We start from the raw sequence: 17,420 nt of genomic DNA, 5'->3' as shown, positions 1-17,420 counted from the left end.
GTGTGGGAGTAGAAGATGCCCCCTGTGGTCTGTGTGGGAGTAGAAGATGCCCCCTGTGGTCTGTGTGGGAGTAGAAGATGCCCCCTGTGGTCTGTGTGGGAGTAGAAGATGCCCCCTGTGGTCTGTGTGGGAGTAGAAGATGCCCCCTGTGGTCTGTGTGGGAGTAGAAGATGCCCCCTGTGGTCTGTGTGGGAGTAGAAGATGCCCCCTGTGGTCTGTGTGGGAGTAGAAGATGCCCCCTGTGGTCTGTGTGGGAGTAGAAGATGCCCCCTGTGGTCTGTGTGGGAGTAGAAGATGCCCCCTGTGGTCTGTGTGGGAGTAGAAGATGCCCCCTGTGGTCTGTGTGGGAGTAGAAGATGCCCCCTGTGGTCTGTGTGGGAGTAGAAGATGCCCCCTGTGGTCTGTGTGGGAGTAGAAGATGCCCCCTGTGGTCTGTGTGGGAGTAGAAGATGCCCCCTGTGGTCTGTGTGGGAGTAGAAGATGCCCCCCGTGGTCTGTGTGGGAGTAGAAGATGCCCCCCGTGGTCTGTGTGGGAGTAGAAGATGCCCCCCGTGGTCTGTGTGGGAGTAAAAGATGCCCCCCGTGGTCTGTGTGGGAGTAGCAGATGCCCCCCGTGGTCTGTGTGGGAGTAGCAGATGCCCCCCGTGGTCTGTGTGGGAGTAGCAGATGCCCCCCGTGGTCTGTGTGGGAGTAGCAGATGCCCCCCGTGGTCTGTGTGGGAGTAGCAGATGCCCCCCGTGGTCTGTGTGGGAGTAGCAGATGCCCCCCGTGGTCTGTGTGGGAGTAGCAGATGCCCCCCGTGGTCTGTGTGGGAGTAGCAGATGCCCCCCGTGGTCTGTGTGGGAGTAGCAGATGCCCCCCGTGGTCTGTGTGGGAGTAGAAGATGCCCCCCGTGGTCTGTGTGGGAGTAGAAGATGCCCCCCGTGGTCTGTGTGGGAGTAGAAGATGCCCCCCGTGGTCTGTGTGGGAGTAGAAGATGCCCCCGTGGTCTGTGTGGGAGTAGAAGATGCCCCCCGTGGTCTGTGTGGGAGTAGAAGATGCCCCCCGTGGTCTGTGTGGGAGTAGAAGATGCCCCCCGTGGTCTGTGTGGGAGTAGAAGATGCCCCCCGTGGTCTGTGTGGGAGTAGAAGATGCCCCCCGTGGTCTGTGTGGGAGTAGAAGATGCCCCCCGTGGTCTGTGTGGGAGTAGAAGATGCCCCCCGTGGTCTGTGTGGGAGTAGAAGATGCCCCCCGTGGTCTGTGTGGGAGTAGAAGATGCCCCCCGTGGTCTGTGTGGGAGTAGAAGATGCCCCCCGTGGTCTGTGTGGGAGTAGAAGATGCCCCCCGTGGTCTGTGTGGGAGTAGAAGATGCCCCCCGTGGTCTGTGTGGGAGAAGAAGATGCCCCCCGTGGTCTGTGTGGGAGTAGAAGATGCCCCCCGTGGTCTGTGTGGGAGTAGAAGATGCCCCCTGTGGTCTGTGTGGGAGTAGAAGATGCCCCCTGTGGTCTGGGTGGGAGTAGAAGATGCCCCCTGTGGTCTGGGTGGGAGTAGAAGATGCCCCCTGTGGTCTGGGTGGGAGTAGAAGATGCCCCCCGTGGCCTGGGTGGGAGTAGAAGATGCCCCCCGTGGCCTGGGTGGGAGTAGAAGATGCCCCCCGTGGTCTGTGTGGGAGTAGAAGATGCCCCCCGTGGTCTGTGTGGGAGTAGAAGATGCCCCCCGTGGTCTGTGTGGGAGTAGAAGATGCCCCCCGTGGCCTGGGTGGGAGTAGAAGATGCCCCCCGTGGCCTGGGTGGGAGTAGAAGATGCCCCCCGTGGCCTGGGTGGGAGTAGAAGATGCCCCCCGTGGCCTGGGTGGGAGTAGAAGATGCCCCCCGTGGCCTGGGTGGGAGTAGAAGATGCCCCCCGTGGCCTGGGTGGGAGTAGAAGATGCCCCCGTGGCCTGGGTGGGAGTAGAAGATGCCCCCCGTGGCCTGGGTGGGAGTAGAAGATGCCCCCCGTGGCCTGGGTGGGAGTAGAAGATGCCCCCCCTTGGCCTGGGTGGGAGTAGAAGATGCCCCCTGTGGCCTGGGTGGGAGTAGAAGATGCCCCCTGTGGTCTGTGTGGGAGTAGAAGATGCCCCCTGTGGTCTGTGTGGGAGTAGAAGATGCCCCCCGTGGTCTGTGTGGGAGTAGAAGATGCCCCCCGTGGTCTGTGTGGGAGTAGAAGATGCCCCCCGTGGCCTGGGTGGGAGTAGAAGATGCCCCCCGTGGCCTGGGTGGGAGTAGAAGATGCCCCCCGTGGCCTGGGTGGGAGTAGAAGATGCCCCCCGTGGCCTGGGTGGGAGTAGAAGATGCCCCCCGTGGCCTGGGTGGGAGTAGCAGATGCCCCCCGTGGCCTGGGTGGGAGTAGCAGATGCCCCCCGTGGCCTGGGTGGGAGTAGAAGATGCCCCCTGTGGCCTGGGTGGGAGTAGAAGATGCCCCCTGTGGCCTGGGTGGGAGTAGAAGATGCCCCCTGTGGTCTGTGTGGGAGTAGAAGATGCCCCCTGTGGTCTGTGTGGGAGTAGAAGATGCCCCCTGTGGTCTGTGTGGGAGTAGAAGATGCCCCCCGTGGTCTGTGTGGGAGTAGAAGATGCCCCCCGTGGTCTGGGTGGGAGTAGAAGATGCCCCCCGTGGCCTGGGTGGGAGTAGAAGATGCCCCCCGTGGCCTGGGTGGGAGTAGAAGATGCCCCCCGTGGCCTGGGTGGGAGTAGAAGATGCCCCCCGTGGCCTGGGTGGGAGTAGAAGATGCCCCCCGTGGCCTGGGTGGGAGTAGCAGATGCCCCCCGTGGCCTGGGTGGGAGTAGCAGATGCCCCCCGTGGCCTGGGTGGGAGTAGAAGATGCCCCCTGTGGCCTGGGTGGGAGTAGAAGATGCCCCCTGTGGCCTGGGTGGGAGTAGAAGATGCCCCCTGTGGCCTGGGTGGGAGTAGAAGATGCCCCCTGTGGCCTGGGTGGGAGTAGAAGATGCCCCCTGTGGCCTGGGTGGGAGTAGAAGATGCCCCCTGTGGCCTGGGTGGGAGTAGAAGATGCCCCCTGTGGCCTGGGTGGGAGTAGAAGATGCCCCATCGATGGTGACCCAAGGGCCCGGATGAAGGAAAGCAAAGGGCCACATCCAGCTCTCAGGGGCCAGTGAGGAGACCACTGCTTTAGAAGAATATATGCCGCATCCAAACCTTGACGAAGAGATGAGTTTGGCGGTGTTGTCTCTTTGTAATTATTTGATGAACAATTAAAGTTTTCTGCTCTTCATGTTTTTCTTCTCCGTCTGCAAAATTCTTGGTTTTGGATTTACAGAAAAATAGAAAAAGAATGCAGCCTCCATATCGAAAATTCACTTTTTGTTCTTGGGCTTACACAAGCTTTAATAGAACTTCTAATAAAGCCTTTAGGATATTGTCACCTTAATCCTAGAACCTTTCTTTCCATTCACTTCTCCTATGTTTTATATATTAGAATACACGTATGGTCGGTCTTGGTCCTTGTAGAGAAATGAAAGCCCTCCTCCGGCCACACTTTTTAATGGTGGCCACCATCCTGGGCGGGGCGTGTAGTGAAGGGGGAGGGGTTATGGGATGGCATTGCTGATTCTCTGCACATTGTTCCAGATTAATGGCGTAGACATGACAGAAGCCAGGCATGATCAGGCAGTAGCACTGCTTACCAGCACTTCCCCCACCATCACTCTACTGGTGGAGAGAGAACCCGTCCAACCGGGGGCACCGGCAGACCCGAGAGCATCGCCTTCCCTTCACAGAGCTCGGCCGCGCTCGCCGCCACCACCTGCAGAGAGCGAGAATGGAGAGGGAGAAGACGACCCGACCTCGCCGAGGACCAGGATGGAAGACGAGTATCCTATAGAGGTAAGTGCTGTACATCCTAATACAGTGTTTCCCCGAAAATAAAACCTACCCCGAAAATAAGCCCTAGCGTCATTTTCCAGGATGGCTGCAATATAAGCCCTACCCCGAAAATAAGCCCTAGTTTAAAGTGCTTGTAAAATTCTATTATCCTCTCTATTACAGTAGTATATAATGTACAATGTGTGTGTTTCTGTAATATACATGCAGGGAAGAGAGCTCCAGCGGGTCACAGAAGCGCAGAGCGGCGCTATAACGAAGGTATTTGGCACAATTATATTACAGAAACACATACATTGGAAACACCCGGGAACAGAGTAGTTCCGAGTACAGTGGAACCTTGGATTACGAGCATAATCCGTTCCAGGAGAATGCTTGTAATCCAAAGCACTCGCATATCAAAGCGAGTTTCCCCATAGAAGTCAATGGAAACAAAGATCATTTGTTCCGCATTGACTTCTATGGCATGCAATACCGCATGTGGCCAGATCTGGAGGGTGCGCCGGAGATCCTCGGAAAGACTCGGTAACACCCGGGAACTGGGAGTTTATGAGTGTTTGGGGGTTTGAGTGTGTTTGGGGGTTTGAGTGTGTTTGGGGGTTTGAGTGTGTTTGGGGGTGTTCTGTGTGTTTGGGGGTGTTCTGTGTGTTTGGGGGTGTTCTGTGTGTTTGGGGGTGTTCTGTGTGTTTGGGGGTGTTCTGTGTGTTTGGGGGTGTTCTGTGTGTTTGGGGGTGTTCTGTGTGTTTGGGGGTGTTCTGTGTGTTTGGGGGTGTTCTGTGTGTTTGGGGGTGTTCTGTGTGTTTGGGGGTGTTCCGTGTGTTTGGGGGTGTTCTGTGTGTTTGGGGGTGTTCTGTGTGTTTGGGGGTGTTCTGTGTGTTTGGGGGTGTTCTGTGTGTTTGGGGGTGTTCTGTGTGTTTGGGGGTGTTCTGTGTGTTTGGGGGTGTTCTGTGTGTTTGGGGGTGTTCTGTGTGTTTGGGGGTGTTCTGTGTGTTTGGGGGTGTTCCGTGTGTTTGGGGGTGTTCTGTGTGTTTGGGGGTGTTCTGTGTGTTTGGGGGTGTTCTGTGTGTTTGGGGGTGTTCTGTGTGTTTGGGGGTGTTCCGTGTGTTTGGGGGTGTTCCGTGTGTTTGGGGGTATTTCCAAATGGCTCCGAAACGTTCCGAGTGTCACCGGCGCCCCCGCACCTCTGGCCAAATGCGGTACAAGCCCATTCGCTTGAATGCTGCTTGTTTTTCGAGACAACACTCGCAAACTGAGTCAGGATTTAAAAAGTAAAGGATTTTAAAGTTGCTTGTCTTTCAAAACGCTTGTTAACTGTGTTACTCGTAAACCAAGGTTCCACTGGACCTACTCTGTGCAATTGGTTTTGCACAGAGCAGCCCGGATCCTCCTCTTCTTGGGTCCCTCTTTGATGCTCCTAGTCCCTCCCTCCCTCAGGAGGGGGTCACCCGAGCCGAGTCAGAGCTCTGTGTATCCATTCAGACATGGAGGCCCGACCTGGCCCCGCCCCCTCTCTCCTGGTTGGCTGACTGATTTATATTGACAGCCGCAGGAGCCAATAGCACCGCTGCTCTGTCTCAGCTAATCAGGAGGAGTGTACTGGATGGCTGAGGGGATCATGGACATTGACATGGAGACTGAGCTCAGGTAGGTAATTATGGGGGTGCTGGGGGGGCTGCATAGAATGTATTAAGATTCTGCCTTTACAACTCCTTTAATTCTTTTAATCATGGAGGCTCAGCATGGGCTGGTCTACATACAAATGACTCCTCCCTAGGAACACCCACTCCTCCAGACTGATACCCACCCATGAAGTAATTATTCCTCATTTTATTTTATGTTTTAGCCTATTTTAGCATTGGCATACGGTAACTCCTCCCAAGAGCCATCACACTGCTAGCATACAGACTGAGGGCTCGTGTAAGGAGTACAGAGACGGGGTGCTGTGATGTTTTTAGGTAGCTATGTACAGCACCCTGTTGGCTCCTCCCTCCAGTTATGTTTTGCTTGCATTGCATAGAAAAGCACAGAGACTCGGTGATGATTTTGCTGGATAAACAATATGGCATGTAATGTTAACGGAAAGGTTTTATTTAATTTTATTATCGCGTTGATGAGGGGGGGTAGGGGAGAGCCAAGGAACGCAAACTATACACTCACCTGCCACTTTATTAGGTACACCTGTTCAATTGCTCGGTAACACAAATTGATAGCCAATCACATGGCAGCAACTCAATGCATTTAGACGTAGTGAAGACGACTGGCTGAAGTTCAAACCGAGCATCAGAATGATGAAAAAAGGGGATTGAAGTGACTTTGAATGTGACAGATGGGCTGGTCTGAGTATTTCTGAGATTTTCAGGCACAACCATCTCTTGGGTTTACAGAGAATGGTGGGGAAAAGAGAAAGTATCCAGTGAGCGCCGGTTGTGTGGAGGAAAATGCCTTGTTGATGTCGGCGGAGAATAGGCAGACTGATTCCAGATGATAGAAAGGCGACAGTAACTCAAATAAGCACTCGTTACACCCCAGGTATGCAGAATATCATCTCTGAACACACAACACACCCAACCTTGAAGCAGATGGGCTACAGCAGGAGAAGACCACACCGGGTGCCACTCCTGTCAGCTAAGAACTGGAAACTGAGGCTACAATACACACAGGATCACCAAAATCGGACAAGAGAAGATTGGAAAAACGTTGCCTGGTCTGATGAGTCTGGATTTCAGCCGCGACATTCAGATGGTGGCGTCAGAATATGGCGCATGAATCCATCCTGCCTTGTATCACCGGGTCAGGCTGGTGGTGGGGGTGTAATGATGTGGGGGATATTTTCTTTGCACACTTTGGGCCCCTTAGTACCAATTGGCCATCGATTATACACCACAGCCTACCGGAGTATTGTTGCTGACCATGTCCATCCTTTTATGACTACAGTGTCCCCATCTTCTCATCTAACCACTGGACAATGAGGTCACTGTCCTCCAATCATCTCACCACTGGACAATGAGGTCACTGTCCTCCAATCATCTCACCACTGGACGATGAGGTCACTGTCCTCCAATCATCTCACCACTGGACAATGAGGTCACTGTACTCCAATTAGGGTTGTCCCAATACCGATACCAGTATCGGTATCAGGACCGATACTGAGCATTTGCGGGAGTACTTGTACTCCCGCAAATGCCCCCGATGCCAGATCCGATACTACCACCCCCCCTGCCGCCGCAATGCTGCCGCATACCGCAACTCCCCCGCCGCCTATTTAATCAGCGTGCGGAGAACATTACAGCTTTCTTTTGAATAGCTGTCTGTTCCCCGCCGCGCCGTGTATAGACACTCCCCCTTGCTCGGGATTGGACGGGTGATCTGTCTATCAAAGTGCAGATCACCCGTCCAATCCCGAGCAAGGGACAGTGTCTATGCGCGGCGGGGAACAGGTAGCTATTCAAATGAAAGCTGTAATGTTCCCCGCACGCTGATTAACTAGGCGGCGGCATCTAGGTATGGGGAGACATGGCTGCATATGTGGGGGGACGTGGCTGCATATGTGGGGGGACGTGGCTGCAAATGTGGGGGGACGTGGCTGCATATGTGGGGGGACGTGGCTGCATATGTGGGGGGACGTGGCTGCATATGTGGGGGGACGTGGCTGCATATGTGGGGGGACGTGGCTGCATATGTGGGGGGACGTGGCTGCATCTGTGGGGGGACGTGGCTGCATCTGTGGGGGGACGTGGCTGCATCTGTGGGGGGGACGTGGCTGCATCTGTGGGGGGGACGTGGCTGCATCTGTGGGGGGGACGTGGCTGCATCTGTGGGGGGGACGTGGCTGCATCTGTGGGGGGGACATGGCTGCATCTGTGGGGGGACATGGCTGCATCTGTGGGGGGACATGGCTGCATCTGTGGGGGGACATGGCTGCATCTGTGGGGGGACATGGCTGCATTCGTAGGGGACATGGCTGCATTTGGGGACACATTTTAAAAAAAAGTATCGGTATTCGGTATCGGCGAGTACTTGGAAAAAAAGTATCGGTACTTGTACTCAGTCCTAAAAAAGTGGTATCGGGACAACCCTAACTCCAATCATCTCACCACTGGACAATGAGGTCACTGTCCTCCAATGGCCTACACACTCACCACATCTCATCCAATCGAACACCTTTGGGATGTCAAATTTGCAGAAACTGTGTGACGTTATCACGTAACTATGGAGCAAAATCTCTGAGATATGTTTCCAACGCCTTGTTGTATCTATTCCTAGAATAAGGGGAAAAGGGGGTCCAACCCGGGACTATCAAGGTGTACCTAATAAAGTGTAGGCTTCATATATTTCAGCTTTTTTTTTATTAGATGTACACTTGGAAACCAATGAGTGACGATTGGATTGATGAACATTCTGTCCATTAAACATGACCATTTTGGTTGTAGCACTGGACTGAATCACCAATTGCCATCTTACTTGAGCAATTTGTGCGCCTTGGTCATGTAGTTCCACTCCTCCTGGTGCAAGCGTTAAAATGTAATGTAAGAATAGTTGGCGTGGGATCTCAGGGATATAAGAAGTCTGTGGCTCCTTCAGCTCATTGATGTCTTTCTGCATATAATTTGATACTTTACAGTGAATAGACACTTTATTTTCAATAAACGGGACACAATTTGTAGAAATCAAAATGATTTTTGTCCTCGTGTTTGTCTTTTTCTGCAGGAAGTTATCCTGATGAAGGCTGGGGGTCCCCTGGGTCTGAGTATAGTAGGGGGCAGTGACCATTCCAGCCACCCGTTTGGGGTACGAGAACCGGGCGTCTTCATCTCCAAGGTGAGTGACTGCAATGTAAGGAGGGCATATGGAACAGTAAAGCACAAAGTCTGACCAAATCTTGTGTTTGTCAACCACCCCCAAAACTGGGGATGGAAGTGAGGGGAAATCTTTTTTTTTTTTTTTTTTGTATTATTATTATTTTATAACCTCTGCCCTACTGGGGTCATTTGTTTCATATTTTGCACACATGTTAAAATCTGCAATTTATTTATTATTTGCTAAAAATTATTTTTAAACCCCCCCCAAAATAAATGATATATATATATATTATACACACACATTTTATTTATTATATATATATATATATATATATATATATATATATATATATATATATATATATATATATATATATATATATATATATATATAATATATTGTGTGTGTGTGTGTATATGTGTATATATGTGTGTGTGTGTGTATATGTGTATATATATGTGTGTGTGTGTATATGTGTATATATATGTGTGTGTGTGTGTATATGTGTATATATATGTGTGTGTGTGTATATATGTGTATATATATGTGTGTGTGTGTATATATGTGTATATATATGTGTGTGTGTGTATATATATATATATATATATATATATATATATATATATATATATATATATATATATATATATATATATATATATAAATATAATTTTTTTTTTTTGACCGTCAATGCCCTGGAGAATGAAATGGTGGTATTTGCAAATATTTTATTTTGCACAGCTATTTTTCAACAAGCTGATATGGATTGAACCGGGCGCGTCAAAGGGGCACCACTTCCCATATAAAACCATCAAACCAGGAAGATGTAGTGGGATTTTAAGGGTGCCAAAGAAAATAAAGTGGTTATTTGTAAAATTTTGTAATAAATGTTTATTACAAATATTAAAAGCTACAACACATAGCGTATTCATTTTTATGTAAAAACAAAATACCCATCAAGGAACATTTTAAATGGCTTAATGCGCTTGCAGTTACTTCAGCACAGCATGTTTTGCCAATTGCTGGCTTCCTCAGGAGCCTTAGGGCTCTTTCACACGGAGCGGATCCGTATTGATCCGCCCCGTGTGTGTCTGTCGGCTCAGTGGGGATCATCCGTAAATCCCCGCTGAGCTGTCGGCGAACAGGGTGGTCCCCGCACACTGTGCAGAGACCGCCCTGTCTTTCCTCCGCTCTCCCCTATGGGGAATCGGATGAATACGGACTGTGTGTCCGTCTGCATCCGATCCGTTCCGCCAGACGGAAGAAAAATAGTGTTTTCTTCCGTCTGAAAAAGCGGATCTTTGCGGAGGCGGATCTTTACAGACGTTAGCGGATTCTCATCCGCTAACGTCCACAATCCCATAGGGATGCATTGTGAAGTCCGTAAACGGACTTGTAAAAAATGGACCGTTCGTCCGCCCGTGTGAAAGGGCCCTTAAAAGTAAGGCCCTCCTGAGGAAGCCAGCAATAGGTGAAACATGCTGTGCTGAAGTAACTATGCACATTAAGCCATTTGGATGTTCCTTGATAGCGTTTTCATATTTTTTTTTTTTAAATCAATATAGATCGGGTCTGTGGGTCCTGGACCGGGTCGCGCGCCCGCGACCCACGGCTGGGTACTAGCACAGGACTTACCTGCATGTACCCAGCCGTGCCATTCTGCCGATGTAAATGTGCAGGAGGCGGTCCTTAAGTGGTTAAGCTAGTGCATTGTTGGTTCACTTACCTTTTCCTTCCATTTCTCTTCAAAATGTGTGTTTTCTTTGTCTGAATTTCTCACTTCCTGTTTCTCCTCAGTAAGCTTGCCCCCATCATTCGGATGGGGATTAGTCAGCCAGAACAGCTTACTGAGGAGGAACAGGAAGTGAGAAATTCAGACAAAGAAAAAATAACATTTAGAAGGGAAATTGAAGGAAAAGGTAAGTGAACCAACAATGCACAAGCTTAAAGGAACCTATTTTAGAAAATAAATAACAAACCTTTACAACCCCTTTTAATCCCTTGTGTACCATGCACATTTATGAATGTACCTTGGTAGACCATTGGCTAATATTCTCGCATAAATGGCACTTGTCACCATTTAACCCAAATGTGTTGGTAATTAAGCAGCAGCTGTCCCCTCCTTGCAGCCTTGTGACCTTTTTTTTGTGTCCTCTGTGCCTGGCAGGTGATCCCTCGCGGAGTGGCCGCTCGAAGCGGGCTCAGGGTGGGTGACCGGATTTTAGAGTCGGCCGGAATGGATCTGAGAAATGCCACCCACCAGGAAGCTGTGAAGGCCCTGCTCACCCCAGACAAGGAGCTGCGGCTGCTGGTGAGGAGAGACCCTCCGCCCACAGGGATGCAGGTACCACCTCCATCAGACACTGCAATTACACCGAGAGATGTCCATGAACATCATCGCTTTACTTTTTCTTCTCTGCAGTCTGCATCCTTACTCCCTAATAGTCTTTTGTGGAATGTGTGTTCCTTTGTAAAATGTTGTACACAGAAAATAAATGAAATCTCCACTTCTTCTATATGAAGTCCCTTCAGGGTGCAGCACTAAGTTACTTAACCACTTAAGACCCGGACCTTTAGGCAGCTAAAGGACCTAGCCAGTTTTTGCGATTCGGCACTGCGTCGCTTTAACTGACAATTGCGCGGTCGTGCGACGTGACTCCCAAACAAAATTGGCGTCCTTTTCCCCCCACAAATAGAGCTTTCTTTTGGAGGTATTTGATCACCTCTGCGGTTTTTATTTTTTGCGCTATAAACAAAAATAGAGCGACAATTTTGAAAAAAAATCAATATTTTTTACTTTTTGCTATGATAAATATCCCCCAAAAATTTATATTAAAAAAATCTTTTTTTCCTCAGTTTAGGCCGATACGTATTCTTCTACCTATTTTTGGTAAAAAAAAAATCGCAATAAGCGTTTATCGGTTGGTTTGCGCAAAATTTATAGCGTTTACAAAATAGGGGATAGTTTTATTGCATTTTTATTAATTATTATTTTTTTTTTTTTACTACTAATGGTGGCGATCAGCGATTTTTTCCGTGACTGCAACATTATGGCGGACACTTCGGACAATTTTGACACATTTTTGGGACCATTGTAATTTTCACAGCAAAAAATGCATTGTTTACTGTGAAAATGACAATTGCAGTTTGGGAGTTAACCACAAGGGGGCGCTAATGGGTTAAGTGTGACCTCATTTGTGTGTCTAACTGTAGGGGGGTGTGGCTGTAGGTGTGACGTCATTGATTGTGTATCCCTATAAAAGGGAACAGACGATCAATGACGGCGCCACAGTGAAGAACGGGGAAGCTGTGTTTACACACACCTCTCCCCGTTCAGCTCCGGGGACCGATCGCGGGACTCCAACGGCGATCGGGTCCCGCGGCGCTTCGGACCGGGTGGCGTGCACGCGCGACCCCACGGCTGGGCTTAAAGGGCCACGTACACGTACACGTACAGGTACGTGGATGTGCCATTCTGCCGACGTATATTGGCGTGAAGGGGTCCTTAAGTGGTTAAAGTGATATTAAAGCTTTGGATTTAGGGCACATGATGCATACGAGACGTTCTATAGAACTTGCATTTGTTGGCTCCTTGCTTTTTAGTGCTCTTGGCAGCAGATGCCGTGTGCGTGTGTTAATGACCATCTTCTGTTCTGCAGGAAATCTGCATTGTGAAAACACCAGGAGAGAAGTTGGGGATCAGTATTCGTGGCGGAGCCAAGGGTCACCCCGGAAACCCCCTCGATCCAACCGATGAGGGAGTCTTCATCTCCAAGGTAAGTGCTGCTTTATATTTTATAGAGATGTTCTGACGACCAGCACTTTCTGACTCGGCCTTTATCTATCTAGTTTGGATCTTTACCCTTCAGGAAGCAGATTTTCCTGCCGGGTGAACAACCTATACTTGAACTTTCCCAGTTTGATATTTAGAATTCTACATTGAGAAAGCTTTGACATATTTCAACAGTGCTGTACAGGGAATACTGAAACCTTCACATCATCCTGAGTCAGAGGAGCTTACACTCTAATGCCCCCAACAGTGTTGCATACTACTTTTGTACATTTTAACCACTTGCTTACTGGGCACATAAACCCCCTTCGTTCCCAGGCGAAATCTCAGCGTCCGGCACTGCGTCGCTTTAACTGACAATTGCGCGGTCGTGCGACGTGGCTCCCAAACAAAATTGGCGTCCTTTTTTCCCCACAAATAGAGCTTTCTTTTGGTGGTATTTGATCACCTCTGCGGTTTTTATTTTTTGCGCTATAAACAAAAAAAGAGCAACAATTTAAAAAAAATATATATTTTTTTTACTTGTTGCTATAATAAATATCCCAATTTTTTTTTAAAAAACTATTTTTTTTCTCAGTTAAGGCCGATACGTATTTTTCGACGTATTTTTGTAAAAAAAAAAAAAAAATCACAATAAGCGACTGGTTTGCGCAAAAGTTATAGCGCCTACAAAATGGGGAACAGAATTATGATTTTTTTTATTATTTTTTTTTTTACTAGTAATGGCGGCGATCTGCGATTTTTATTGGGACTGGGATATTGCGGCGGACGTATCGGACACTTTTGACACAAATTTGGCGCCATTCACATTTATACGGCGATCAGTGATATAAAAATGCACTAATTACTGTATAAATGTGACTGGCAGTGAAGGGGTTAACACTAGGGGGTGAGGAAGGGGTTAACTGTGTAGCCTGGGTGTGTTATAACTGTGTGGGGGGAGGGGGGTGACTGGGGGAGGGGACCGATGCTGTGTCTCTATGTACAAGAGACACAGATCGGTCTCCTCTCCTCTCACAGCACGTGGAGCTCTGTGTTTACACACAGAGCTCCACGTTCCTGCTGTCACCTACCGTGTCACCGACGATCGCGTGTACCCGGCGGACATCGCGGCCGCCAGGTACACGCATCGGGTCTTCGGCGATGCGTCGGGACAGTTTTTACCCGCCGCGCGCCACCCAGTGGCGCGCGCGGGTAATGCACATAAAGGCCGTTTTTAAACGGCCACTTGGCACTTGAGAGCCGCGCTGCGGACGTATTTCGTCTATAGCGCGGATCTCAAGTGGTTAAAGTGCCGACATATTCTGTGGTCCTACATCAGAAGAGCTTATAGGGGTCCCATCAATCTTGCAGGATCTTATTTTTTATATTGTGATGTATCAAGAGGAAAGGGCAGGACCAGAGCAAATAACTATGGAAGGGTGGGGGGGATCTCCGTCTTGGTTTCCCCCCGAGAGAGGCTGAAGGGTGACCTAGTCCACCAGTTATAACTGAATTGGCACGTTTTAGGTTTTACTAGTTCTCGTCTGGCCTATAGAATAATGACCGGAGGGGGGTGTGCATGGCTCAATCTGTCACTGATCAGTGTACTGGCTCACTGCCGGTACCATGTGATCGCATTGCCAAATTGCATCAGATTACATGACAATCGTAAACAATGGATGGCTTCCCTTCATGCCATTCAGTGTGTATAATTGTGTTGTTGGCTGTGATCGACCACAGTGATAACATGATACAGACATGGCCAATCACAGCCAATTTGTACCAATCACCGCTAACCACAACAAAATGAATGAATCGATTTCATTCAATAAAATGCTTCACTGCTATAAGCAATTGTAATGTGTAAAAAAAAAATTAAAAGTAGTAGTACAATGTTACTATGGTAACAGTGTTAAAGAAAATAATAATAATTGTAAAAAATAATAGCAGTTACCGTATTTATCGCGGTATAACGCGCTCCCGCATTTATCCTGCCCACCCCCAAAGTGACCCCCAATCCTGTAGAAAAAAAGTTATTTTTGTACTTACAGTTTTGGTGTCTTGCGCGGCGTCCATCGGCGGCCTCGTCGGGTCCATCGTTTTTCTGCGGCTTTGGGTGTCCTCTTCGGCGGGTCCGGCGTCCTTCTGCGGCTTCAGGTGTCCTTCTGCGGCGGGTCCGGCGTCCTCGCGTCCTCCCCGCTCCTTTCCCGCGCCGAGTTTTGAATACTGCGCCAGCATTTACCGAGCGCAGTACACTCGGGCAGGCTCGGCAACTGTCGCGCTCACGTCCTGTACGTCCAGGACGTGACCGCGGAAGAAGCCGAGACTGGCCGACTATACCCGAGCGTACTGCGCTCGGTATATGTCGGCGCAGTATTCAAAACTCGGCGCGGGAAAGCGGGTATCGGCGTATATCGTGCACCCACAATTTTGCCCTGATTTTCAGGGCAAAAAACTGCGTGATATACGCCGATAAATACGGTATATGATGATGCTGTACTACCCCAAAAATAAGCCCTAGTTTAAAATGTTTGTAAAATCTTATAATCCACTATTACAGTATTATATAATGTGCAATGTGTGTGTTTCTGTAATATAATTGCGGGGAAGAGAGCTCCGGAGGGTCACACAAGCGCAGAGCGGCGCTATAATGAAGGTATTTGCCACAATAACATTTCAGAAACACAATTGTACATTATATAATACTGTAATAGAGTGGATTATAGGATTTTACAAGCATTTTATCTCGGTTCACACTGGGGATTCCTGACAGGCAGGGAGGGAGAGAAGACGGCACATTTCATGGTAAGACCTACCCCGAAAATAAGCCCTACTGTGTCTTTTGTTGCCAAAATTAAAGGGGTTGTAAAGGTACCATTTTTGTTTCTTCTGTCTAACTACACACAGTAAGGCGAGGCTTTCTCCCTGGTGTGGAGTGTCGTGCTCGCCCTCTCCCTTGGACTACAAAGAGTCAGGACGCCCACAGCTCCTTTCTCTATCTGCAACGTAGAGAGCCTCCTGACTCTCCTGTAGTCCAAGGGAGGGGGCGAGCACGACACTCCACACCAGGGAGAAATCCTCGCATTACTGGGTGGAGTTACAGACAGAAGAACAGGAAGTGAGGATTTATCAGAAGAAATAAGGACATTTAAAAGCAAAATGGAAGGATGAGGTAAGTGAAGGAGGACTGCACTAAGGTAAAGGAAGCTATTTAGGGAAAAAAAATTGTACCTTTACAACCCCTTTTAATATAAGACCCGGGCTTATTTTCAAGGAAACACGGTACATACCAAAGTTTGTGGAGACTCTAACTGTCCTACAGACTAAGTAATATACACTGATTTGGGTTATTTTCACCAACGAAATGTAGTAGAATATATTTTGGCCTAAATTTATGAAGAAAGATTATTTGCAAAATTTTATAACAAAAATTAAGAAATCACATTTAGTTTTTTTGTTTGTTTTTTTTTAAGAATTTTCAGTCTTTTTTTTTTTGTTTAGCAAAAAAAAGATTAAGATTAAATTCTACCAAAATAAAGCTCTCTCTGTGTGATAAAAATAATACAAATGTCATATCGGTACAGTTGTTGCATGGCAGCGCGATTGTCATTCAAAGTGTGACGGCGCTAAAAATTGGCCTTGGAAGGAAGGGGGTGAAAGTGCCCGGTATTAAAGTGGTTAATGATCTTATCATTGAGTCTACCTCTTCTGTTTTGTAGTGAGATGTATTGAAGGTGTAAACAAAGTGCCACATTGTTCCCCCCATAATGCTCTGTGTAGTTTTCTGTACTTTCAATTGCATGGGAAAGATCTTGCGAGTGTAAGTGTCTCTAGCTGATTCCATCTTTCCTGCAGGTCAGTTCCTCCGGAGCAGCAGCTCGAGATGCTCGGCTGAAGGTCGGCATGCGGATTTTGGAGGTGAATCAGCAAAGCCTGCTGGGGATGACGCACACAGAGGCGGTCCAGGCACTGCGTGGAGTAGGCGACACGCTCCTTATTCTTGTCTGTGATGGCTTTGATCCGGTCTCCACTAACTCAATTGAGGTGAGATGTCTGCCTAATTGGCTTGTGCCGCTTTACTCGATCATTCCCAAACTTCTGTTTGGGATCTTAACCACTTCATTACCCAGCCATAGTGATATGACGTCCACAGATAGGATCTCTCATCCTGGGTGGACGTCATATGACGTCCTTGACTTTGTGGGTGGGGATATCTGAATGATTCCTGCAGCTAGAGGCATCATTCAGATATCATTCTTTCATACTGGCTATTCTGTGCACCATAAGAATGATCATAGCGGCCGTTCCGCCGATTAATCGTTCTTGGAGGTGACGGGAGGGGACACCCCCCCCCTCCCGCCGCGGTTCGGTGCCGGATGACGAGCATAGAGATTTCCGGTGACCGGATGGTGTCTATGACCGTCGGAGGCCCGGGCACGACGTTATGATGTCATGCCTGTCAGCATGAGATCGGTGATTTTCCTTAACAAATGTGTTCCTTCGAATTATTCGATTGTGTGTGCACAAGTCCGTCGGACTAAAATCCAAAGTACAAACACTCATGCTCCGAACCAATGCTAACCATCGGACAACATTTTTACGTGTTGCCCAAAAGGTGGTGCCAAAGAGACGAAAAGCCACGTAGTTTCGTGTATGTTGGCTGAAAAAGTTCTGCCGTCTGTATGCAGAACAAGTTCATGGCCAACGCCCTTCGCACAAAATTCCACGGATTTGTTCGATGGAAGTCCGATCGTGTGAATGCGGCTTTACGGAGCAGTAGATTGAAAGTTCTTTCAGGACGGAGTGGCACTCAATCCTAGAGTCCTGTGAGCCAATACTGTGTGAGGACACGCCCCCCTATGTGACGTGTTATTGCCCGGGGCTCATCAGGGCTGGACTGGGACAAAATTTGGCCCTGGACTTCATCCAGACTGGCCCACTTTGACATGTCTCTCCTATGGCGGCCGGACAACTCGGGCCGCCATACTTCCCCCCC

General features: G+C 48.9%; 1 protein-coding gene across 18 annotated transcripts in view; it reads left to right on the top strand.

Moving 5' to 3' along the window:
- Positions 1-17,420, top strand: part of SCRIB (scribble planar cell polarity protein) — a 265,308-nt gene that overhangs the window by 155,601 nt on the left and 92,287 nt on the right. For 17 of the 18 annotated variants that reach the window (XM_040355064.1, XM_040355062.1, XM_040355063.1 and 14 more), the window contains 5 exons: positions 3,601-3,855; positions 8,560-8,670; positions 10,820-10,996; positions 12,312-12,428; positions 16,280-16,468. In XM_040355064.1, coding sequence (XP_040210998.1) covers positions 3,601-3,855; positions 8,560-8,670; positions 10,820-10,996; positions 12,312-12,428; positions 16,280-16,468 — 849 coding nt within the window. The remainder of the gene's footprint in view (positions 1-3,600; positions 3,856-8,559; positions 8,671-10,819; positions 10,997-12,311; positions 12,429-16,279; positions 16,469-17,420) is intronic. The other variant, XM_040355076.1, reaches the window with a different exon arrangement.

The sequence above is a fragment of the Rana temporaria genome, chromosome 5 (genome assembly GCF_905171775.1).
Source record: "Rana temporaria chromosome 5, aRanTem1.1, whole genome shotgun sequence".
Lineage (NCBI taxonomy): Eukaryota > Metazoa > Chordata > Amphibia > Anura > Ranidae > Rana > Rana temporaria.
The sequence above is the reverse complement of the archived record's forward strand: the minus strand, read 5'-3'. Positions and strand labels throughout refer to the sequence as shown.